The sequence below is a fragment of the Stomoxys calcitrans genome, chromosome 5, assembly GCF_963082655.1.
Source record: "Stomoxys calcitrans chromosome 5, idStoCalc2.1, whole genome shotgun sequence".
Lineage (NCBI taxonomy): Eukaryota > Metazoa > Arthropoda > Insecta > Diptera > Muscidae > Stomoxys > Stomoxys calcitrans.
The window spans coordinates 91,792,483-91,817,430 of record NC_081556.1 but is presented as its reverse complement, the minus strand read 5'-3'; the positions used below and the strand labels follow the sequence as shown (position 1 = coordinate 91,817,430).

The following is a 24,948-nucleotide window of genomic DNA, read 5'->3' as shown; positions in this document are numbered from 1 at the left end:
CCATGATACGACCAGGAGTGTCGAAATGCTACATAACCAAGAAATACTACTGAAACGCCAGATGAAGGAGAGGTATCGGGAGAAAAGAAGAGAGGAGAAACGTCTATTCTACAGAAAGAAAAACGAAAAAGGAAAGACGTGAGTGTGAGCGAATTAAAATGTACAAGAGTCATAATCAAACCGATATCTTTGGCGTAGGCACATCCTCACAACTTACAGTAAAAGTAAATTCACACATAACTATACAAAATCCAAAGATTTTTCATCAAAACCACCTTTTTATTGCACACAAGTGGGTTTTGTCGGTGTTTCGTAGACAAAACACTTGCCTACATAATTCCCAATATTTCCTTTGCACTGTTGGTTCGCTTTGAAATTGGCATAGTTCCCAGTTCTTGCTTAAAAAAAGTTTGATGCTAAACCTTCAAACGATATTAACCGTTACAGTACAGACATGAACCCCATTCGCTGTTGCAAAACACTTCATATGCAACACTGTTACATATTCGCAGCTTTTGTATAGGTAGGTAAATCCCATCAGCTGATACAATTGTGTTATGTTATTCCTGCAAATCAGAAAATCCCAGCATTTTTTTAACCAAAATAATTAAAATCATCTATAAAAAAACATGTCTTTGCGTAATCTAATTCTTATGGGACAATGTGTGCCTTGCGTGAAACAAAATGCTTCCAAAATACGTATACGTCGCATGGAATTGGACAAGAATTTGAATATGGTAAGTTGGAACTGGAAAACAAAACTCAAAAACAAATTAACTATGAAACATGTTTTCCATTTTATAGTACTTCAAAAAAGACGAATTCTTCTTTGCCCATGATCCAGAGAAAATGTGCAAAACCGGTGATATTGTTCTAATACGGGAATTGCCAGAGCGTTTAACACGTCTGATAACGCATAAAGTGGAAAAAGTTGTATATCCCCTGGGTGACATAACCGATCCAATTACCGGCAAATCTGTGGTCGTGGGCAAATACCGTGACCAAATCGAAGAAGCCAATCGTTTGTTTGGCAAATCTGAGAAGGCTTTCGATTATAGCAAAGCACCGCCGCGTGGTCGCTTGGAAGGCAGTAAAGATTTCACACACGGCGAAACGTACATTAAATACCACGAGGATGGCAAGGATCAGCCTTTTGCTGTGTAAAGTTGTGTGTTAAAGTTTATTAAATCCCAATTATGTTTATAGTGTTAATAAAACCAAATTATAAAGAATAAGAGATAAAGTGCTTAGTGTAGGGAATAATACCCCAAGATAAAGCCTGAAAGGAAACGCATAACGGATGGTCACAAATTAGGGGCTGGGAACGCTCCATGATTACGTGGCCCAATCTAAACTTTAAGATGTTGTTTAAGCCACATATTTGTGTGTGTAGGAAGCGATACTCGTCAAGTTCCTGTAGGTGAGCTAGCTTTTTCTGGTCCATAGAATCGATCGATTTGGGACCGTGATAACCATTGGTTATTTAAAGAAGCCAACGACTCGCCATGTCGTATCAAGTATCACAGGCACTCAATGTTTAAGCAAGAACCGGTACCGCCGGGACCTCACTGAGACTCTCCCCTCGATACCACTGAGTGTTCACGACTTCAAGCTATTCTGTATACAAAGCATGGCAATATCTGCACCCTGCAACCTCTAAGCTAAGCTTTTCGTTTATGTTGTTGTTTTTGTAGCAGTTTATTGTGTTTTGTCTGCTTGATTCTGTTGAGTGTCAAGACCCAGTAACTCTGCGACTAAGATTGGGTGCGTCCACAAGGATCTGGGTCCGAGTCGAGTGGGTCTGGCTGGGCAGTTAAACAGGATAAATAGGTGCAGTCCCCGGGTCACAATCGGGGCAACATCTTGCACGCAAGCATCAATCCTTGCTCTGTAGGAGTTGAGGTGGCTGCATCTGCTGGAACGTAATTGAGCCAGAACCACCAGTAACTACCACGCTGGTTGTTACCTAGTGGAGAATGCCATGAAATGTAATGCGCATTAAAGTCCCCTAGAACCAGACAATTATGGCCAGATAGTACCCACTTATGTGGGGGTTGTAAGCTTGGCCATTAATTGAGACGCAGCTCTATCTCGGTAGTACCGGACCTTACTGCTATCCCCATGCACTCCATGTAGGGGTCACTAGCGCCAGGCGCAGGCGAGATGGGTCTATATTGCACGGAATGGTGTATCACGAAGGCCAACTCCCCACCTGCATTCCTTGAGCGGTCCTTACGTAGCACATTGTATCCGTGACAATTGTGCAAGCTACAGATGTTGATCAGTTTTGTGTTCTGGATCGCAGCGACCAATATGTTCTCCCGACTCATAAAATCCACAATCTCATCGATCTTGCCACGGAGTCCGTTGCAGTTTAGTTGCAAAAATGATACATTTCCCGGCGATGGCCTGGCAATATTAGGGCTGGGATGCTGCTGTTGCGTATATTTTGCCACACGGGAGAGGTCGGGGGGCACATAATCCGACGGGTCTCTTCAATCCAGGCACGGACCAAAATCATGCGGAGAAGGCACTCCGGGATGAGCCTCTCCCATGACGAAAAAAGACGAAAACGTACACTAAGGCGGCAGCCTTTGCCGATGAAGGGTACCATCGGGTCAATCCGATGCGTACAACCGGCTGCCATGGGATTGAAACAGGTGACGTGTGTCGTGTGGTCTCTGGTCACAATCGGGACATACATCCTGTACGTTGACATCAATCCGGTGGGTACAACCGGCTTCCATGGGATTGAAACAGATGACGTGTGTGATGTGGTCTATGATCATAGTCGGGATATACATCCTGTACGTCGGCATCAGTTCTTGCTCTGTATGAGTTGAGGCGAATGCATCTGCCGGATCATAACTACCAGAACTACTCTGGTTACACCGGGAGAGGTCAATTTCTTCAGGTGCAATGGGAGGCGGTCGTTGTCCAAAGACCCGGTAGCTATTTACCACATCTGCTACCGTGTCTGCATGAATGTTGTTTAGAACCGCTTGTTCTAGAGGTTGTCTCCTGTAGCGCTGAACCTAGGGCTCTAGATCATGTAGATCTACCTTAAGGCTTCTGGGCTTCCATCCAAATCATCATCCACAAGATGATGATTTGGATGGTTTATGTGATAACAGCCCAAAAGGTTTTGCTAAGACAGCATGTAGTTATGTCTTCACACGCGTAGGATTTTTGTCTCCTGATAGAGATGGTCCACATGTTGTTGTTGTTGTATCGGTATGTTGTATACTGAAGCGGCACCTCTTGCCAATGAAGGACTCCATCCGGTCAATCCGGTACGTACAACCGGCTGCCATGGGATCAAGTGGTTCACATGAGAACTGAGGAGAGAGCACCTGGCAGTTCGAAGGGCGACATTCTGACAGCTTAAGCGCCCAGAGATCCAACCAGTAAGGTGCTCCCGAGCCGGCACGGGATAACTTTACTACCGGGCGCGTCCACACGTTGTAGATTGTGGAATTCTCTGTACGGAGTAGCGATAGTAGAGTCTCAGCGAGAAGCTGGGCACCGGATCTTGCTTAAATACTGAATGCCTATGATAATCGATATGTCAGAGCGAGTTATTGGCGCCGTTAAACAACAAATGGCCATTACGTTCCCGCGGCGATCGGTCATATGGACTGGAACGAGCTTGTTCACCTATAGAAGGCTACTTAATTTTTTGCATAAGTAAGCTAGTTGTCCTATGTGCCCCGTTATGATACCGAAAGCTACACTGACCTCCTACTTACTTTCTTTCAACAATAGCCTCGTCTACTCACGATCCGGATCTCCCGGTAAGGAATCGTTTCGCCTTTCCACAGTGGTACATGCGCTTTAACCAAGTTTATTGACGACAGTCCTCTGGCCTTCACTGCCAAATCGTCTGCTCATTCATTTTCCTTTTCCCCGATGTGGCTCTGCACCCAACGCGGTGGAAGAGGGAATGAAAGAGAATACGATTTTGGCCTTCTAAGCACAGAGACTTCTCCATACAATCTATGGTTCATTCAATCTTAAATGTTATATTTGATATTTTCATAGAGGGATACAAAAGTTCTAGAAATCCATAATGGGAAGCATAGGTTCCTCGAATTTCCAACGAATGCAAAGCCAATTTTATTTTTTCTGTTTATTATGCAAACTTTCTACATACTCGCCTATTACCTGTTGTGTTTCTTCATCTGTTACGTTTTTCACAAATTTATCCAAGTCACGTTTTCTTTCTCTGTGAAATTCTTCCAAATCTCCAGCACGAAACTGTAGCTTTGTTAGTGTAGCCGCTTTGGGAGTAACTTTTTCAAAAGCTGCCAAATATTTTAAACACTTGTCAAGTCCTTGTTGCTTGGTATCGGCCAGTTCGTCGACAAACCCCACTTGGTAGGCTTCAGCGGATGTATACAATTTTCCTTGGGTCAATGCAATCTCTGCAATTCGTTTGGGTAAGACACTACTGACTGATGCTTGTACATATATTGGAATGATTACGCCAAATTGAACTTCATTAACGCCAATCGTAAAGTTGGGCAGCATAACACGATAATCACAGCAAGTAGAAATTACGCAGCCACCGGCAGGAGCATGACCCTAAAGGAATCAATGAAATGACATAAAAAAAGAGTTAAAAAAAAAGTTAAAATAGATCTGTTTCACTAGTGTATAGTAACAAAAATTATATCTGACGATATCTGGATTGCTAAGTCCTTCATAGGTGCTAACCACTTACAGCCGGATGTTTACTTTTCAGTTTGATACTTGGCGTTTTAAGGTTATAGTACAACAAGCAAAAAGTCTTTTTAACATTCCAGGTTATAATACCCGAACTTATTCACCAGAATCTGGAAATATCAATAGGTAAGAATACCGGCACGAGATAACTATGAGCACTACACCGGAACTTACTGGTGTTCATCATTATCATTAGACACTCAGCTAAGAGCTACCGGGCGCGTCTACAGGTTACGGATGGTTGTCCTTTGGACCGAAACGAGCTTGCTCACATACAGGAGCTTGACGAGGATCTTCACCTCCACATGGAAATGTGGCTATAATTTCCATGTGGAGGTGAAGATCCTCCTCAAGCTCCTGTAGGTGAGAAAGCTCACTCCGGTCCAAAGAACCGATCGCCGCAGGATTAGTGTGGCTGTTGGTTGATAAAAGGCGCCAATAACCCGCCTCGAGCATCCTAGGCACTGAGTATTTGAGCAAGAGTCGGTGCCGCCCGGTCTCTCACTGAGACTCTCCGCTCGATACCACTGATTGTCCACGACATCCGTTGCAGCTATTCCTTTGGAGCTTTCCACTATGCGCAACATGTGGACGCGCCCGGTAGCTCGCAGCTAAGCTTCTCGTGACAGCAATTAATACCACACAGATCGGACCTCAATGTTCCAGCCTGTGTGGTGCTCACAGCTATCCCGTACCCGGCCACATATTTGTTTGTTGTGTTCTATCTTTCGTCTGCTTGATTCCGTTGAGTGTCAAGACCTAAGAACTCTGCGATTAAGATGGGGTGGGTCCACAGGGATCTGGGTCTGAGTCGAGGGGGTCTGGCCGGGCAGTTAAACAGGTGACGTGTATCGTGCGGTCCCTGGTTACAATCGGGACATATATCTTGCATGTCGGCATCAATCCTTGCTCTGTAGGAGTTGAGGCAGCTGCATCTGCCGGAACCTAATTGAGCCAAAACTACTCTGATTTGCCGGGGGAGGTCGATTGCTTCAGGTGCAATGGGAGGCGATTGTTCTCCAAGGACTACATTCACCCGGTAACCAATTACCGCATCTGCTACCGCGTCTGCATAAATGTTGTCTAGGCCTGCTTGATATGCCGCTTGATCTAGAGGTTCTCTCTTGTAGGGCTTAACCTTATGCTCTTGAACATGTAGATCTACCTAAACGCTTCTGGGCGGTGGATATCTATCCAAAAGATGATGATTTGGATGGTTTATGCGATAACAGCCCAAAAGGTATTGCTTGACAGCATGTATTGGGTTGCGCAGAAAGTAATTGCGGATAAATGTTGTGTCTTCGCACTGGTAGGATCTTTGTCTCCTGATGGAGGTGGTCCACATGAGAATTGAAGAGACAGCCCGTCGCAGTTCATGGGGCGACATTCTAACAGATCTGAATTTTATTCCACTGCGTGTCACAAAGTTGACGAGACCACACTGGCGCTGCACAACTTACCACAGACCGGCCAATTACTTTATACGTGGTCAACAAGGTTTCTTTGTCTGCACCCCAAGTGCTGTCAACAAGTGACTTGAGGACCTTGTTTCTACTTTTGACTTTATCGCAAATTGCTGTGGCATGTGGGGAGAATGTGTAAGAGATGTCAAATATGACGCCAAGTATTTTGGGACACTTGATGGTTGGGATCATTTCTCCATCGACCATCACAGTCAGCTGAGTATTCACCTCACGCGTTTTTGTAGTGAACAATGTGACTGAAGGTTTGGTGGCAGATATCTTCAGATTTCTTGCAGCGAAATATGAGGCAAGCTTGTTGAGGTAGATGTTCAACCTATCGCAGATTTCAAAAATGGGTGGAGGCCTGATGCCATGATCGTACAATCGTCCGCATATGATACGATCTCTATGCCGTCTGGAGGGGGTGGAATGGAGGATAAGTAAAGGTTTAACAGTGCCGTAGATATCACCCCACCTTGGGGAACTCCCTTTTTTACTCTACGGTGCTTCGACTTCTTATCCCTAAATTCCACAAATGACTGGCGAACACACAGATAATTCGCAACCCAGCGTTTCAGGCCTGGCTGGAGGGTCGTGTTGGCGATGTCCTCAAATAGTTTGGCATGGTTGACCGTATCGAATGCCATCGATAGGTCCAGTGCCACAAGGATCGTCCTATCACATGGCCTAGGCTGATTGAAGCCACGGCAAAGGTGTGCGGTGATGGCATGCAAAGCTTTTGTTGTGCTATGCAGTCTTCGAAATCCATGTTAATGCTCGGCGAATGGAAATTCTCCTACGAGGCTCGAGAGGAGTAATGCCTCAAGTGTCTTTGCTACTGGTGAGAGAAGGGAGATCGGTCTGTACGACTCCCCCAAACTCGGGTCCTTTCCAGGCTTCAGTAGCGGGATCACTCTGCCCATTTTCCAGACATCGGAAACTATAAGGGTCTTCAAAGACAGGTTCAGAGGACAGTAGTAAGGTACTCAACTCCAGGTGAATCCAGATTCTTCAACATCAATGTAGAGATTCCGTCGGTGCCCAACGCCTTAGAAGATTTGGCGCCACGGATGACATTCGTAACTTCACCCACGGTAAATTGTGATGACTTTTTATCGGCTTGGAGGACACGGAAACGACGAATGGCTCTCCTCGTAGCACTGTCACTCCCGGGATGCACACTAAATTGTCGGTTGTTGTTCGCCAAAAGTTACTGAGGTCCTGTCATCCCGTCTACCGGAGTTCGAGAGTGACTTAAGACCACAGCTTACCTGAATGCCTCAGTGGCCTACACGCATCAGTGTACGTGGAGGTAGCGATCCTCATCAAGCTGCATAGGTTAGCAAGCTACTTCCGGTCCATAGCACAGATCGCCGCGGGAACATTATGACCATTGGTTGTATAAAGGCGCCAATAATTTACCTTGTCATATCGAGTATATTAAGTGACGAATATACTCGATATGACAAGGTAAATTCCCACACTCACAAAACTTATTGACAATTCTATAAAGCAAATCTGACAAATATACCTTAAAGCTGCAATAAGTTGTGTGAATTTAGGCAAGAACCGGTGCCGCCCAGCAACTCTTTCCGAGGCCAATATATGAACTCACATTTATCAATGCCGCTGTTGGCATTTCTGCTCCGTACCATGCTAACCATGTCTCCTGGAATAGAGCATAGTACTCCCTCAAACGCTGCTCATCAGGTCTATACAACTCTTTAAGGTCCAATCCTGCCGAAAAAACAGATTTGTTTGCCTAGTTTAAAATAAAAAAAACACAAATTGTTGCCTAAATTCAATTCTCTTGCATTCAATTCAGATACTTACAGATGTCAAAATCAAGCCACGGCATTTGTTTTTCTCCAGCTCTTTAATTTCTGATTTTAACATAAGCAACATGTCCGTACTAAGGACATTTACCGGAGGTTTATTCATGTTCAAAGTGGCTATTCCTTTCTTATCCACCTTTACATCAATGACTGGCAAAGATGATAAACATCGCCAATTTTGTTTAATTGGTCGTATGGGCAGATTATTGAAAATTTGGCGAAGAACCTTCATTGTTTGCTTTGTTGTTTACACTAAATCATTCCATGCTATTGCTGCTCCGTCAACGATAAACCAGTTTTGACCTTTGATCTCTGATAAGGGAAGAGCGGCTGCGAATGAATGCGTGAGCGCAAGATGAATACATTTTTTTTGTTATCTTAATTCCATATCTACGATTTTCTTCATTTAGCTTCTTCATAAGCCTTTTAATTGCTTATGGAGAAGCTTATACAAATTAAAGATCTCCACAATCTCATTGGTGCTAAATAGTGCAACAGGTTAGCTTTTCCTTTAAGGATAGGTCTGTTTTACTTTTGTACTTACTTGCTTTTGCAATGGATAGTTGTCGATAACTATCCAGTACAACCATGCACAAAATTTTCCCCCAACGACCAGATCTATGATAGGGAATGACTTTGTTCCCCAAAGGGAGCTTTCCAAGTATCGCTACCATCACATTCAATAATTTGGCTACAACAATTACAACTTTGCACCAAGTCTATTGGGAGCCTGCATTATCATAACCTGCACGGCATTATCGAGTTTGCTTAAGTTATTGTACAAGTGACACTACCTGCTTTTAATTTACCTTGTACTAAGTATTTTTCATCGCATGATATAAATAGTTACATATAGTGCAGCTTCTCATTTGATAACGGTATCGCACATTTTTATAATTTTTTCTTTTGTAAAAATAATCCTGTCCGCTCTATATTTTTTTTCGTTTAAAGTTGCGTCAACCCAAGGATATAGTTATAAGGTGAGGTCATGCGAACAGCTGAGTAATTTTTTTTTTATTTTTGTTTTGATTATGCAGTGAATCTAAATGTCAAAGGCTTAATAACACAGCTGTGATTTTTTTCTAAAATCTCGAGGGGATGTTCTATTTGATCATAAGCCACAAAATAGTGTTGTAATGATGAAAATACAAAAATAAATCACATTTGAAGAAGATAAGTTGTAAAACAATATACCATAGGGTACAATTAAAGGTCTTATTTGTACAACAACCACTAATTATATAGTGCAATCCGCCATCTGGTCATCAAACAGATCGACGTTTTACCAACACACACAAAGAAATTTGTGCGTGTATAGAGCAAAGAATATGCGAGAAAGAAAATAACAACAAAGAGAATGAAAACAAAAAAACGGACATCTTCATACCGTCAAACCTGGGCGGCTATTAATAGCTGTTCGCGTGAGACCACCTTTTTAAGTCCGCCTTGAGGGACACGTCTAATTTGACGCTGGGCCGAGACAGAATCACTACACTGATGTTGAAGAAATTTGATATATCGCGTTCAAGTTCATTAAGCAGTTTCTCAAACTCTCTCTAACACTTTCATAGTTCCCGAAGTCTGGAAAATAGGCAGTTCAATCCCGCTACTGAAGCCTGATTTCACTTCTCTTCCCAGTTGCCAAGAAGCTTGGGGCACTACTCCTCCCCCGCCAAGATGGGGAATTTCCATTTGCTGAGTACCTGCATGGATTCGGTGAACTGCATAGCACAACGACTGCTCTGCTGGAACATTGAGGTCCGATCTGTATGGTGTTCATTGCTGTCACGAGAAGCTTAGCTTCGAGCTACCGGGCGCGTCTATAGGTTGCGGAATGCTTCATACGGAGAAGATGCAGCAGTAGTTGCGGACAATCAGCTGTATCGAGCGGAAAGTCTGAATGAGAGTCCAAGCGGCACCGGCTCTTGCACAAATACTGAATGCCTATGATGCTCGATATGACGAGGAGAGTTATTGGTGCCTTTAAATAACCAATGGCCACCCTGTTCCCGCGGCGATCGGTCCTTTGGACCGCAATGAGCTTGCTCGCCTACAGGAGCTTGAGGATTGCAACCCATATGAGAGGCCGGACGTCATTGGCTCTTGCTTTAATACTGAGGCCCTATGATACTCGAAATGATACGTTTTTTTGGCGTCTTTAATTAACCAATAGCCATGACGTTTCCGTAGCGACCGGACCTAAGAATCTGAACGAGCTCACCTATGTAGCCTGACGATGATCAGTTTCTCCGCATACGAAAATGTGGTTACAACCTTAGTTAAACAGCGTACAAGTACTGGGAGGGGAAACCTCCACACTTTATCTAATATTCTCATCGGGATTTGAACTCAGGCGTTCCAATTCATAGGCGGAAAAGCCAAAGGTGGTGTTACATACAATATGGGCGCGGTGGACAGGGTCGTTGGAGGCTGTAAAAATCATATGCTGGTACCAGCGGCACAGTCTACAGTCACAGGAATTGCATGCTACACAAATAGATCAAAGCTAGAGGACACATTGGGCGTGGTGGTCTATATTGAGAACCCAGTGATTGAGATCTAGTTTTAAATTTCCATAATACGGTTCTGTAGTCGGTGATACGGGCGATCACGGAATGCGTGAGGAGGTGTGGTGTTAACGTAAGGACGTCGAGTGTGGACATCTTTACGAACAGTAAACTGGCCATCAGTCTTTGAGCATCGGAAGGATATTAAAGTTTTCTCTGAGGATGGCATGATCCGCAATACAGAAGTAATTCTTTTCAGCAGGAGATACAAGTTGCCTACAGTGGCACCTATCTCCTTGGGAGGAGAGAATGTTTCCTTTACTGAGTGTTTCGCTGGACAGGAAATTGGACTTCAAATCCAACATTTTGGAAAGGGCAAGAAAGGCAGCTTTTGCCCTATATACCTGGAAGAGAGCCACGTTACGGTGAATCAACACATTTCGAACCGAACACTGATTTTGGTAATAAAATTCAATGATTTGCAAGCGTTGCTCGTTAGTAAGTCTATTCATGATGAAATGTCAAAGCATACTGAGCATCTTTCTCTTTGACACCATGTCTGAAATCCCACGTGATCTGTCAAATACTAATGCATGAAAATCCTAACCTCAAAAAAATCACCCTTTATAAAACACCTTCTGTGTGTATGTCCCGCACTGGCAGTCAGAATCAGTTCCACTTTAGGTTCTCATTTCTTTGAAAGCTTGTCTGATTTAGCGGATGTGAACATTCGCAAGTGTTTGGCCTTTTTAAAGCGATCTGGATGGTTCAACGGTAGGAAATAGAAGGCATCTCCTTCTTCTGTTCTTGTGGTATCACAATGGACGAAAACGTTTAAGTGAGTCTGATGGCAGCATGCCACTTTAACCTAACCTAATATTATTGACAATTTCTATTGAAATTAACGTTGAAAATAATATAAGTAAGGTGATTTTTAGAAGTTCGTATGTAGCAAAAGGCGCAAGGTATGTAACTCAACCCAAAGAACTCACTAGGTCGCATTTGATTGCTTACGTACGCATAAATGCTGCGCGTGGTATGTAACTCAATCTTAATCTTTGAGCTACTGTGGCCGCTGGCATCTTCTGTACGTGTAAAATATTGTGCAGTAGCGTGTTTGCGTATTTGCCCTAGATCAAGCGTTTCCGAGGTTTAAAAAGCGTTCACGTGGGTAGAGAAGCGGAAGCGGTAAACAGCAGTTTGATGATGAAGTTGACCTCCCCCGGCAAGCCAGAGTACTTCCGGCTCATTTACATTCCAGCAAATGCAGCCCCTGTTTGGGGTTGGCTTGGTTAGGCTTGTTACCAAAGCCAATACATCCCCAACCACATTGGACGCTTTGTTCACATTACGTTCATGTCGCTAATTGCGTTAACCTAATTGAAAAACGTTCCGTTTGACGGTTGTCAAACAATGCGAGTACATTTGGCTATCAGCTGTTTAGGCAGTGAATGAAAATATAAGACAGTTTATAAATTAACAAATTTTCTTAAAAATAAACAACAAAAAATTGGCACTGCTACTGTTGCAATTTATTTGCTATTTACTGGAATTATTCTAGATGTCTACAGAGTAAAAGAAGTAACAACTGTGCAAAGCCAACATGGTAGGTTTAGGCAATGACGAAAGCCATAAAAAACTACACCCATCTTTCCACCTTTTTTGCTACGCATTACACTTTGTTTGCAGAGCTACGAAGACGATGACTATCATGTGGATACATTTCCCAAAGAGTATGGTTATGGCGCATTCGATCAGGATGGTCTCGACTCCACAGGCATGTGTTCTGATTCAGATTCGAAACCGCGCATTCTTTTGATGGGTCTAAGACGGTCCGGCAAAAGCTCCATACAAAAAGTGGTCTTCCATAAGATGTCGCCCAATGAAACACTGTTCTTAGAATCCACCAGCAAAATAGTCAAAGACGATATAAACAACTCCAGTTTTGTTCAATTCTCCATTTGGGATTTTCCCGGCCAAATCGATTTCATAGATCCCACCTTTGACTCGGACATGATATTTGGCAATTGTGGATCGCTGGTCTTTGTCATCGATGCAAAGGACGATTATAATGAAGCTTTGACAAAATTCAAGAACACAGTCATTAAGGCGTACAAAGTTAATCCTCGTATTAAATTTGAAGTTTTTATACATAAGGTAAGGAGATGATAAGACAGTATTTTCTTTTATTTATTATTTATTACTGATGAGGTGGACGGGCGTTTTAACAGTAAAAGATTTGAAGTAAAGATTTTTCTTACTGATAAAAAAAGTTAGTGTGCTACCAAAATTTTAAGGTACGGTTTTTGAAAAAAGAAGACAAACAAAAGGTTGAGTTTTATTAGGGAGTTCTAATAGGCATAGGTGTGAGTGTTAAGAAGCATGCGTGCTACTTTATCAAAGTTCAACTTATTAAAAAATTGAGGCATAATGCGGCTCAAGATATTAAAAACAGGCTTAGCAAAGGCATAACAATCCCATTGCAGCCGGTTGTACGTACCGGATTGGCCCGATGGAGTTTTTCAAGGGCAAGGGCTGCCGCCTCAGTGTACAACTCACTGCTATAGAACAACAAAACAATCCCATGGCAGCCGGTTGTACGTACCGGATTGGCCCGATAGAGTTTTTCAACGGTAAAGGCTGCCGCCTCAGTGTACAACACACTCCTAGCACAACAACAACAACAGATAACACAATTTGCCTTTGAGTGCTCAGTAAGCTAATTCGGGTGATTGGTGTATATGACATATCAATCAGGCTACGGACCTCATCCGACCATGTGTTGCTATGTTGCATGAAAGTTTGGAACATCATATGCAAAATTTCCGCCAAATGTGATAAGTATTATGCCCTCGAGGGAAGCTATGGCTAAACCTGGACCAATTAGGCTCATTAGAACGGGGGCGTTATCTATTAATAGACATATTTGGGCAGCATTTGGTCTAAGTGTTGGTAGGCATAACCACGCCATAAGTACCGATTTGAATAACAATTTAGTAGAAACAAAATCCGAGGGTGTGTTATTTATGGACCTATCAGAACGGTGTTGGAGAAAAATCATTAAAAAGTTGTATAAAATTTTGGCCCTCTTGAGTCTCAAAAAGTTTGAATTGGAGGAACAGTTTATACGGAAATTATGTCCTCTACCAATATGCTCGACCCAACGACCTATATTAATAAAAAATTGCCTATATGACATTGCAAGCGGATGGTTTCATACGTTCGAGAGTAATGTAGATCGACTTAAAATGTCAAGATATAGAATCGCTTATCGATATTACGAGTCGTCATAAATAGAATGTTTGAATTTATATACCGCCATCCCAATGTGGTGGATAAAAATCTATTATATTTAGGTTATTTATATCATTATTTATTTATTTGTTTTTAATTGAAATTTACGTCACCCAAAATGTTTGTCGAATGTTGAAGAGTATGTTTCCCTTACTTAAAATCTTGAAATGCATTTAGCCACATTTCATACAAAGGTACGGAGCTGCTTTAGTCATAAACTTTTATTTATTCATAAACATATTTATGTATATCAGTGTTCAACTGTGTAATACGAAGAAAACAAATAAATCGCTTTGTGTCGATAAGAGCGAAAATCATGTCAGTTACTTCATGTGAACATTAGCACTTGGTTGGCTGCTTATATACGCACATAAATACACACACACACACTTAAAGCTTGATGTGATATGTTTTCTTCGATTTTATTGGATCATTGGCATAAGGTAGAAAGTTAGTTAGTTTTGGAGAATTTGTAACCAATTGTGGTCTATAGCTTACTATAGTCCAAGACTAAGATGACAATCGAACCAACAACATACAGGACAAAGTCCTGCCAAACAACGGTCACTTGGTTTTTGATCTATCGAAGACATTTGATACGGCATACCAAGCTTTTTGGGGACATCATCAACTCGTCCCTCCAAATGCAAATTTTGCAAATTCGCCCTCAAACCTTCAACTAAGTTATAGCAGGGATAATTAATTCTCTCGTACCAATGAGTAGACAATGATTAGACTAGGTTAAGTTAGGTTTAAAAGAGGGTGCTGATATTAAACCGCCCCATGCCATTATGGCAACCGATTGTACGCACCGGATTGACCCGATAAAACTCTCATCGGCAAGGGCTGCCGACTCAATGTAAGTGTTCGTCCCGGGTGTGCCTTCTCCGCACGCTTTTGGTCCGTGCCGAGATTAAAAAGAACCCCGGACCTTGGTTCTGTTCAGTTTGCCGGAACCACCTCCATCATCGGTCGGTGAGGTGTAACCGGTGCATGGAGTGGGTACATTTCCGATCATGCTCTGGCCTCACTTCACTACGGGAGTATAGTCATAGTGGATATGGCGCAAGGTGCTGTGCGAACATAGCCAGAAGTGGGTCGCAAGCGTCGTCTTTGTCGTCTTATGCGTCCTCGTCGTCGGACTATGTGACCGCCCCTACTTCTCCCGCATGGCAATATACACAACGCAGCATCCCAGCCCAAATATTGCCAGGCCAGTGCCGGAAAATATATAATTTGTGCAAATAACTGCAACGGTCTCCGTGGCAAGATCGATGAGATTGTAGATTTCATAAGTCGGAAAGATATATTGATCGCAGCGATCCAGGAGACAAAGCTGACCAACACCTGCAACTTGCACAGCTGTCACGAATGCAATGTGTTACGTAAGGATCGCTCAAGAAATGGAGGTGGGGGATTGGCCTTTGTGGTACACCATTCCGTGCAATATAGACCAATCTCGCCTGCGCCTGTCGCTAGTGACCCCTACATGGAGTGCATGGGAATAGCAGTCAGGTCCGGTACTGCCGAGATGGAGCTTTATAAAGTGTAAATACTGCCAGTTGGTAGCTGTGTCCTGATTAATGGCCAAGCTTACAAACCCGACATAAGTGGGTCACTATCTGGCCACAATCTTCTGGTTTCAGGGGACTTTAATGCGCATCACACCACATGGCCGTGATGCGCCGCTTCAGTGAACTGCCACCCCTCCTCGTATGTGCTAGTGGCCGAGAGGAAATTCCGAGACATCATTAACGCAGCAGCCGCTCGGTTTATACCAGCCGGTCGAATAGCCCAAGTGCGACCCGGCGCAGGCAGTGGTACTCGCAGACGAGCGCGATGGGATTCGTGGTAGGGACCCCACTAACCACAGAATCAACATGCTGAATCTGGAAATAAACAGGGTAGACAACGAACATAAGCGGAATTTGTGGTTGGAACACTTGGAGCAATGATACTAAGGCACCGTTGTAGGCAGGTTGTGGTCCACTGTTAAGTCACTCACGAACCCCGGTAGACGGGATGACAGGACCTCAGTTACTTTTGACGACGTAACTGTGACTGATCCAAAGAGATGCCACAGGTTGTTCTACCGTCAATTTATTGTGCATCCCGAGAGTGGCAGGGCAAGGAGGAGAGCCATTCGCCGTGTTCGTGGTCTTCGAGCCAATAGACAGCCATCACAATTTACCGTGGGCGAAGTTACGAATGTTATCCGTGGCGCCAAATCATCCAAGGCGTTGGGCCCCGACGGTATCTCTACACTGATGCTGAAGAATGTGGATCTTCCTGGAGTTGAGTACCTTACTACTGTCCTCAACCTTTCTTCGAACGCTCTTATAGTTTCCGATGTCTGGAAGATGGGCAGAGTGATCCCGCTGCTGAAGCCTGGAAAGGACCCGAGTTTGGGGGAGTCGTACAGACCGATCTCCCTTCTCTCAGTTGTAGCAAAGACGCTTGAGGAATTACTCCTCCCGAGCCTCGTAGGAGAATTTCTATTCGCCGAGCATCAGCATAGATTTCGAAGACTGCATGGTACAACAACTGCTTTGCATGCCATAACCGCACACATTTGCCATGGCTTCAATCAGCCCAGGCCATGTGATAGGTCAGTCCTTGTGGCACTGGACCTATCGAAGGCGTGCGGCACGGTCAACCATTCCAAACTATTTGAGGACATCGCCATCACGTCCCTCCAGCCAGGCCTAAACTCTTGGGTCCCGAATTATCTGTGTGGTCGCCAGTCATTTGTGGAATTTAGGGATAAGAAGTCGAAGCAACGTAGAGTGAAACAGGGAGTTCTCCAAGGTAGGGTGATATCTCCGGCACTGTTTAACCTCTACCCTCTACCTAGAGCGTGAAGTTCAGCCCTACAAGAGAACCTCTAGAACACGTGGCATATCAAGCGGGTCTAGATAACATTCATTCAGAAGCGGTAGCAGATGCGGCAAATAGCTACCGAATGAATGTAGTCCTTGCAGAACGACCGCCTCACATTGCACCTGAAGAAAGCGGCCTTCCCCTGCAAACCAGAGTAGTTCTGGCTCAATTACATTCCGGCAGATGCAGCCGCCTCAACTTCTACAGAGAAAGGATTGATGACGACGTGCAAGATGTATGTCCCGATTGTGACCAGGAACCACACGATACATGCCACCTGTTAAACTGCCCAGCCAGACCTACTCGACTCAGACCCGGGTACCTCTGGACGCAACGCATCTTAGTCGCAGAGTTCCTGGATCTGGACACTCAATCGAATCAAGCAGACGAAAGATAGAACACAGCACAAACTGCTGCAACAACAACAACAACAGGTATAATTCCCTCATACTAATGAATAGACAAAAGGAATCTCCTTTTTAATGCTGAATCCGGCATTATCTAGAAGACCTGATACGGTATGGCTATGAACACCACACGGGTTGGAACTTTGAGCTCCGACTTGTGTGGTGTTGGTGTTCGTCGTCATAACGCAAAGCTCAGCTGGGACCTATCGGGCGCGTCAACAAGTTGTGGATGGTGGGACGCTTCGTATACGGACTAGTTGCAAAAGCGGGCAATCGACGATATCGAGTGGAGGTATTGGAGTATTGGCGCCTTTAAGTAACCAATGGCCATGACGTTTCCGTGGTGATCGGTCCCATGGACCGGAACAAGCTTGCTGTCCTTGAAGTATGACGAGAATCGCTACCTCCACATATGAAAATGTGGCTACAACTTGATGATAAGTTTTGCACCGTTGAATACCTCAATAATGTAGGCAACATTATGAAGGTGATAACCACTGTGTATTGTCATAGGGGGAGACCTCCAAGTCCCTCCGCTCAGTCTTAGAACGTTGGTGAAACAAGGGGGTTATATCTTTGGCGTGGTTCAATCTTTAGCTGTCCTCTATTCCACACTTTTCAGATGTTTTCAAAATCGTATCAGACGGTCAGACGATTGTATGATTATGGTCTCAGGGCCCCAAATTTATGACAAGTACGTCTACCTTGTTATTGTTGTTGTAGCCTCGCGTATAGGATGTAGCTATACTCGTCAAGCTCAGTTGCATCTACTCCATGTACAAAGCATCCCACTGTCCGCAACCTAGGGACGCGTCCGGTAGCTCTCAGCTGAGCTTGTCGTATTAACTACATATGAATACCACGCAGATAGCTGCAAGCACCACACAGGCCGATCTGCGTGGTGTTCATTGCTGTCACGAGAAGTTTGGCTGCGAGTTACCGGGCGCATCCGCTGGTTGCGGATTGTGGATGCTAATCAGCGGTATCGAGCGGGGTGTCTCAGAGAGAGGCCGGGTGGCTCTTGAACAAATACTGATTGCCTATGATGCTCGATATGACAAGTCGAGTTATTGGCGCCTTTAATTAACCAATGGCCACGTTGTTCCCGCGGCGATCGGTCCTTTGGACCAGAACGAGCTTGCTCACAGATCCCAGCTTGATGAGGATCGCCACCTCCACATGAAAGTGTGGCTACAACGACGACGACTACACAGATCGGAGCTCAAAGTTCCAGCCTGTGCGGTCTTCATAGTTATCCTGTGCCGGGATAAAAAAGCGAGATAGGTTGTAAAAAAGCGAGATAGAGTCTAAGATTAAAATCAATTTTATCTTTATTGAAATGCTTCAACATTCCAGTTAATGATGGAATATTGCCTCGTGCACATGACTAACTATTTGCAATCTCTTTGTTTTGTGCAACTCACGGCTATTGTATACAGATTAAAGATTTTTCTTCATGCATTTTTGTTTCAGGTTGACGGCATCAGTGATGATACAAAAATGGAATCACAACGTGATATACATCAAAGGGCCTCCGATGATCTAGCCGATGCTGGACTCACACAAATTCACTTAAGTTTTCATTTGACTTCCATTTATGATCACTCAATATTTGAGGCATTCTCGAAAGTGGTACAAAAACTAATACCCCAATTACCGACATTGGAAAACTTGCTCAACATCTTTATATCGGTAAAATCATATTCAAAACAGAAAGTATAGCAAAATTTTAATTCATTTAACATTCTTTTTCAATCTTTCAAGAATTCTGGCATTGAGAAAGCATTTCTATTCGATGTGGTATCGAAGATATACATAGCGACAGATTGTTCACCGGTGGATATGCAAAGTTATGAGCTATGTTGTGATATGATTGATGTTGTCATTGATTTGTCGAGTATATATAGGTAAGTAAAGTAATAGAAAAAGGGAGAAAACCTTAAAGAGTCTGTGCAACAATCTATTTCCCGGCACGGGAGGGCTATGAGCACCACTCTGAGCTCAAATTTTTGTGGTGTTCATCTCCACAATGAGATGCTCAGCTAGAAGCTACCCCACGCGTCCTGAAGTTGCGGATAGTGGGATGATTAGCTCCAATTTCAGTCTCTGGCAAGCAGCGATATCGAGTGAAGAGTCTTAGTGAAAAGCCGGCTCTTGCCTACGTTCAGAGTGTTTTGGATTGACTGGGCAGATAAACAGGAGACCTGTGTCATATGGTTCCTGGTTACAAGCTGCACATACATTTAGCACGTTGGTATCAATCCTAGCCAAAGAGGAATTTAGACAGCTGCATCTGCCAGTTGAGCCTAACCTAATGTGGTTTGGGGGGAAGTGAATTTTTTCAGGTGCTATGGGAAGCGGATTTACTCCAAGGAAGGCATTCAGTCGCAAGTGTTTCACCACTTCCGCTATCATATCCTTGGGAATGCTATATATGTAGACCCGTCTGATACGCTGCTAGATGTAAAGGTTCGCTTTTGTAGCGTTTAACCTCTCGCACTAGATTATAAAGATCCAGTCTACTCTGGACGGTGCTGGTCTAACCACAAGATGATAATTTGTATAGCTGCTGCATTTACAGCATATTAGATACTGCTTACACCACATATAATTGTGTCTTCGAATTGAAAGGCTATTTGCCTCTTGATGAAGGTTTTCCATTTAAGAACTGAGGTGACATTTGGTTGTTGTTGTTGTAGCAGTTTGTTGTGTTCTAAAATTCGTGTGCTTGATTCTGTTGGGTGTCAAGACCCAGGAACTCTGCGACTAAGATGGGGTTCGTCCATAGGGATCTGAGTCGAGTGGGTCTGGCTGGGCAGTTAAACAGGTGACATGTACCGTGCGGTCCCTGGTTGCAATCGGGACTTACATCTTGCACGTCGGCATCAATCCTTGCTCTGAAGGAGTTGAGGCGGCTGCATCTGCCGGAACGTAATTGAGCCAGAACTAATCTGGTTTGCCGGGGGAGGTCAATTTCTTCAGGTGCAATGGGAGACGGTCGTTCTCCAAGGTCTACATTCACCCGTGTACGTGTTGGTGACATTTGGTACAAAAGCATTTTGGCAGGTCTGGATCTTGAGCCACTATTTTCTATGAATTCAAAAAAATTCGTGTTGTAGCCACATGAGAATGTCCCACTGAGTCTCTTCGCTCGATAGCGCTGATTGTCCGCGACTGCCGTTGCAGCTACTCCGTATGGAGTATTTCACTATCCACAACCTGTGCACGCTCACAGCTAAGATACTCGTGACAGCAATGAACCCCACATAGATCGGACCTCAATGTTCCAGCCTGTGTGGAGCTCACAGATATCCCGTGCCCCAATGTCGGCAAGTGGCGTGAGGTTCTTGTTTCAACTTTTGTCTTTGTCACAAACTGCAGTATCATGTGCAGACAACCTATAAAGGCTCTCAAAACAGATTCAAAGTATTATGGAATAGTTGGTAGTTATCGGATCTCACAATCATCCGATTACTCCACTATTCATGAAGTGAACAGTGTTAATGAAGAATTAGTGGCAAAATATCTTCCATTTTCTCGCACTGAAAAAAACGAGTGGATCTGTGCGGTAGCCATTCATTCAACCTATCACAGAAGTCATCAACGTGGGAGCCTGAAGCCATGATCGTATAATAGAGGGTATATTTAGGGTTTAAAAAATGACGTTGTATAGCGAGATCACTTTGCTCATTTTCTAGATAGCAGGAAATAAAAAGTAGTCCTAATCTGGATTGACCCGGTGGAGTCATCGGCAAGGGTTGCCACCTCAGTATACAACACACTGCTACTACAGAAACAACAACAACAACATAAGATAGTCCAGAAACAGGTTGAGGACCTTGCTCATATACTTATTCACGGTTCATCCAGATTCTTCAGCATCAGGCTTTGTGATTGCGTTCGTAATTTCCTCCATGGTTGTTGTTGTTGTTGTAACCACATTTTCATCTGGATGTGGCGATCCTCATCATGCTCCTGTGGGTGAGCAAGCTCGTTTCGGTCCAAAGGACCGATCCTCGAAAGAACAGGGTGGCGATTGGTTATTCAAAGGCGTCAAAAAGCTCGCCTTATCATATCGAGCATCATAATCACTCAGTATTTGTTCAATAGCCGGTGCAGCTCGGCCTCTCACTGAGACTCTCCGCTCGATACTGCTGATTGTCCGCGACTGCCGTTGCAGCTACTCCGTATAGAGCATGCCACTATCCGCAACCTGTGGACGCGCCCGGTAGCTCGCAGCTAAGTTTCTCGGACTATATCTTGATATAGCCCCCCACATAGATCGATCCGCCGATTTTTTTTGGGTTTTTAGGCCCATAAAAGCCACATTTATTATCCGATTTTGCTGAAATTTGGGACAGTGAGTTGTTAGGCCCTACGACATACTTCTTTAATTTAGCGCGGATCGATCCAGATTTGAATATAGCTGCCATATAGTCCGATCTCTCGATTTCAGGTTTATCGCCCATAAAACGCGCATTTATTGTCGGATTTTCCAAAATTTGGGACAGTGAGTTGTGTAAGGTCCTTCGACATCCTTCTTCAATTTGGCCCAGATCGGTCCAGATTTGGATGTAGCTGCCATAAAGACATATCTTTCGATTTAAGGTTTTAGCCCCATAAGAAGTTAGGCCCGGTGGAGTCGTTCATCGGCAAGGGTTGCCACCTCAGTGTACAACACACTGCTACTACAGAAACAACAACATAAGATAGTCCAGAAACAGGTTGAGGACCTTGCTCATATACTTATTCACGGTTCATCCAGATTCTTCAGCATCGGCCTTTGTGATTGCGTTCGTAATTTCCTCCATGGTTGTTGTTGTTGTAGCCACATTTTCATCTGGAGGTGGCGATCCTCATCATGCTCCTATGGGTGAGCAAGCTCGTTGCGGTCCGATCCTCGAAAGAACAGGGTGGCGATTGGTTATTCAAAGGCGCCAAAGAGCTCGCCTTATCATATCGAGCATCATAAGCACTCAGTATTTGTTCAAGATCCGGTGCAGCTCGGCCTCTCACTGAGACTCTCCGCTCGATACTGCTGATTGTCCGTGACTGCCGTTGCAGCTACACCGTATAGAGCATACCACTATCCGCAACCTGTGGACGCGCCCGGTAACTCGCAACTAAGCTTCTCGTTACAGCAATGAACACCACACAGATTGGACCTCAATGCTTCAGCCTGTGTGATGCTCACAGCTATCCCGTGCCCCAAGTGATGTCTGCAAGTAGCGTGAGGTTCTTGTTTCTACTTTGTCTTTGTCACAAATTAAAGTAGCATATGGAGAGGATCTGTAAAGGCTCTCAAATCCGATGCAAAGTATTATGGGATAGTTGGTGGTAATCGAGTCTCACAATCATCCGCTTGCTCCACTATTCATGTAGTGAACAGTGGCAAAACTTCTTCCAATTTCTTTCAATGCAAAAACGAATGGATCAGTTGTACGATAGACATTCATTTAACCTATCACAGAAATCATCGCCGTTGTTGTTGTTATTTTATGTGGAGGTAGCGATCCTCGTCATCCAATAACTCCAATAACTCGCCTTGTCATATCGAGCATTATAGGCACTCAGTATTTGTGCAAGAACCGGTGCCGCCCGGCCTCTCACCGAGATTCTCCGCTAGATACCGTTTATTGTCCGCGACTGCCGGGCCAACAGTTCATAGACTGATAATTTGCAGCACCAAACTTAGATCCAAATGGCATATTAGCTAATACCTTATTCCTGTAGCCGTGGGATCAATTTCGCTTCTATTTTTGTCTGAGTGATTTCATTGTTTCAAATGGCTGGCTTTCTCCCAGTTTCAATTGTCTTTGGTTCACAAACATCAACATTGAGATGCGTTTCAACCAGTTATATTTAATTTGGAGTTTTTCAACTGAAGATGTACCAACAACTTCTTAGTGAATATTTTTATTTCTCCCAAAAGGGAGGTGAGTCGAGCTAATGACCATGAGAATGAATATCACCAGAAATTGAAAGATTTCATTGATTACTGAGAAAGCTATTATTTTTTCGAATCTTAGTCTGCCGTGACATTTTATGATTTTATATTTATGGTTTTTTTTTTCGTTTTCTTTTTCAGCTCCGAAGAGGATGCTTTCGACAATCAAAGTTCTAGTCTTATCAAACTCAATAATAATACAATTCTATACCTACGAGAAGTTAATAAATTCCTGGCATTGGTTTGTATATTGCGCGAGGAGAATTTCAATCGGCAGGGTGTTATCGACTACAATTTCTTGTGTTTCCGTGATGCCATAAGTGAAGTTTTTGAATTGCGCATGAAATCCCAAAAGCTTCCCACAGTCGATGAGCGTCAAGAGTATCTTATGAATGGCGTTGAAGATTCCGACGATGAGAACATGGATGATGACGATGAGAATCTGGTGAACAGTCGGACAGGGAAAATAGTCTAATTTAGAGCGATGAAAAATGAAAAAAAAAAACTGTTTATGTTTGTGACTCTACTTTTATTCGCTCTTCCCCTTTATCAAAATTACCACAAATGATTGCTTTACTCTAAGCCTGGCAATTGGCATTTTTCCACAAAAAAAAGTTTATAATTAAAACCTAAATTGGTGTACACTTGCTTATGTTTTGTTAATTTTATCTGTTTTTGTGCCTTTTATTGTTAATCACTTATTTTTGCTAAAAAAAAACAAGAAAACAGCAATGTTTGTATAAAACCTTCCTGAAAATTATTCCTATAAAGCTATACTTTTAAATATTTTTTTTTTGTTTTTTTTTCAATTTTATTTTGGTTAATATGCTTATATACTTTTTATTTGCCATATTTACTCTGTAATGTGTTTATACTAATTTGTAATAAATTTTTGTATTCTTTTAAATGACTCATACACACACACACTCACACACGCATTCATATGCCTACATACATATATCTCTTAAATTTAATACCAATTTTGTAATAATTGCATTAAAGACAACTTTAAAAGTTACTAAAGAATGAACAAAAATTATATGAAATATTTGTTTTGTTTCTTACTTAGCTTAAATATTAGCCAACAACCGAACCGTTTATAATAAACAACAATAATAACGAAACTCTTTACAAGATAGTTATGTTACTACCATTAGATGACATTTTATACCGGCTTAATATGTTTACACATATATATATAAATAATAAAAATAAATCAATAACTATTATTAAACCTTATAATTCGGGCACTTCAGATTTATTGCATACAGAAAAAAAACAAATAAAAGCAACAAATCTTGATATGAAATGGAAAAAAGTATATATTTGATTGTACCCATAAGTTTATATAGTATATACATACATACGTAAATAAATATATTTTAATAAAAATTAAATTACTTTTTTTACTAATGTTCTCCTAACTTAATAATGGACTAAAAAATTACGATTATTAGAAGTAGTCAAATGAGCGCATGAATAAAACTTCTGAACAATCAAGAACTCAAATCCGAGATTGATTAAAATGTGTTCCCCTGAGTCGTATTTGAGTAAAGTTTTCGGTAAATTGGACAACACTTGTGGTCTAGGGCAAAGATGATCTGCCTGTTGGTTTTTTGGGTTTTCGCCTGTCCAAAAGTTGTAAACGTCGGAAACGCCATATACTTGTATAAAAGCAAAATTTCTTCGTTTGTTGTTAAGTTTCGACAACACATAATTGTTTTAGACTTGTTGTTGTTGTTGTAATAGCACCCATATAATTTTTCAAAATTTTAAACTTGATAAAACAAGTTTTAATTTTGAATCTATTTATTTTCAGCGCTCTGCCTTCAGGAGCAGTTTGACTACTAAATTTCTCAAGAATATTCCTCTAAGGAACAGGAGTTACTT

General features: G+C 42.8%; 3 protein-coding genes across 4 annotated transcripts; 2 read left to right on the top strand and 1 right to left on the bottom strand.

Annotated features, from left to right (window-relative positions):
* The first annotated feature begins 534 nt into the window (after positions 1–534).
* Positions 535–1,235, top strand: LOC106085315 (small ribosomal subunit protein uS17m). Its single transcript, XM_013249519.2, has 2 exons — positions 535–737; positions 805–1,235. The coding sequence occupies exons 1-2, from the start codon at positions 630–632 to the stop codon at positions 1,162–1,164; spliced, it is 468 nt and encodes a 155-aa protein (XP_013104973.2). The 5' UTR covers positions 535–629; the 3' UTR covers positions 1,165–1,235.
* A 2,830-nt stretch (positions 1,236–4,065) lies between these two features.
* LOC106085313 (enoyl-CoA delta isomerase 1, mitochondrial) lies at positions 4,066–8,733 on the bottom strand. Of its 2 annotated transcripts, none has more exons than XM_013249516.2 (4): positions 8,568–8,733; positions 8,022–8,505; positions 7,804–7,950; positions 4,066–4,584 (listed from the first exon to the last, which is right to left on the bottom strand). In XM_013249516.2, exons 2-4 carry the CDS (start codon positions 8,253–8,255, stop codon positions 4,117–4,119), a joined length of 849 nt encoding a protein of 282 aa, XP_013104970.2. In that variant the 5' UTR covers positions 8,256–8,505; positions 8,568–8,733; the 3' UTR covers positions 4,066–4,116. The 2 variants fall into 2 exon arrangements, with proteins under 2 accessions (XP_013104970.2, XP_013104971.2); XM_013249517.2 differs by having other exon boundaries at positions 8,022–8,353.
* Positions 8,734–11,948: 3,215 nt separating this feature from the next.
* LOC106085307 (ras-related GTP-binding protein C) lies at positions 11,949–23,782 on the top strand. The gene is made up of 5 exons (XM_013249509.2): positions 11,949–12,136; positions 12,220–12,687; positions 18,585–18,803; positions 18,876–19,018; positions 23,200–23,782. The coding sequence occupies exons 1-5, from the start codon at positions 12,134–12,136 to the stop codon at positions 23,531–23,533; spliced, it is 1,167 nt and encodes a 388-aa protein (XP_013104963.2). The 5' UTR covers positions 11,949–12,133; the 3' UTR covers positions 23,534–23,782.
* The last annotated feature ends 1,166 nt before the right edge of the window (positions 23,783–24,948 follow it).

Bases quoted from the DNA above. Each gene is read 5' to 3' on its own strand.
- LOC106085315 (XM_013249519.2), top strand. From the start codon at position 630: ATGTCTTTGCGTAATCTAATTCTTATGGGACAATGTGTGCCTTGCGTG. The intron at 738-804 runs GTAAGTTGGAAC...TCCATTTTATAG, and splicing joins TGGACAAGAATTTGAATATG to TACTTCAAAAAAGACGAATT.
- LOC106085313 (XM_013249516.2), bottom strand. From the start codon at position 8,255: ATGAAGGTTCTTCGCCAAATTTTCAATAATCTGCCCATACGACCAATT. The intron at 7,951-8,021 runs GTAAGTATCTGA...ATTTTAAACTAG, and splicing joins GTGGCTTGATTTTGACATCT to GCAAACAAATCTGTTTTTTC. The intron at 4,585-7,803 runs GTGAGTTCATAT...TGATTCCTTTAG, and splicing joins CAACAGCGGCATTGATAAAT to GGTCATGCTCCTGCCGGTGG.
- LOC106085307 (XM_013249509.2), top strand. The intron at 12,688-18,584 runs GTAAGGAGATGA...TTTTTGTTTCAG, and splicing joins TTGAAGTTTTTATACATAAG to GTTGACGGCATCAGTGATGA. The intron at 18,804-18,875 runs GTAAAATCATAT...CAATCTTTCAAG, and splicing joins TGCTCAACATCTTTATATCG to AATTCTGGCATTGAGAAAGC.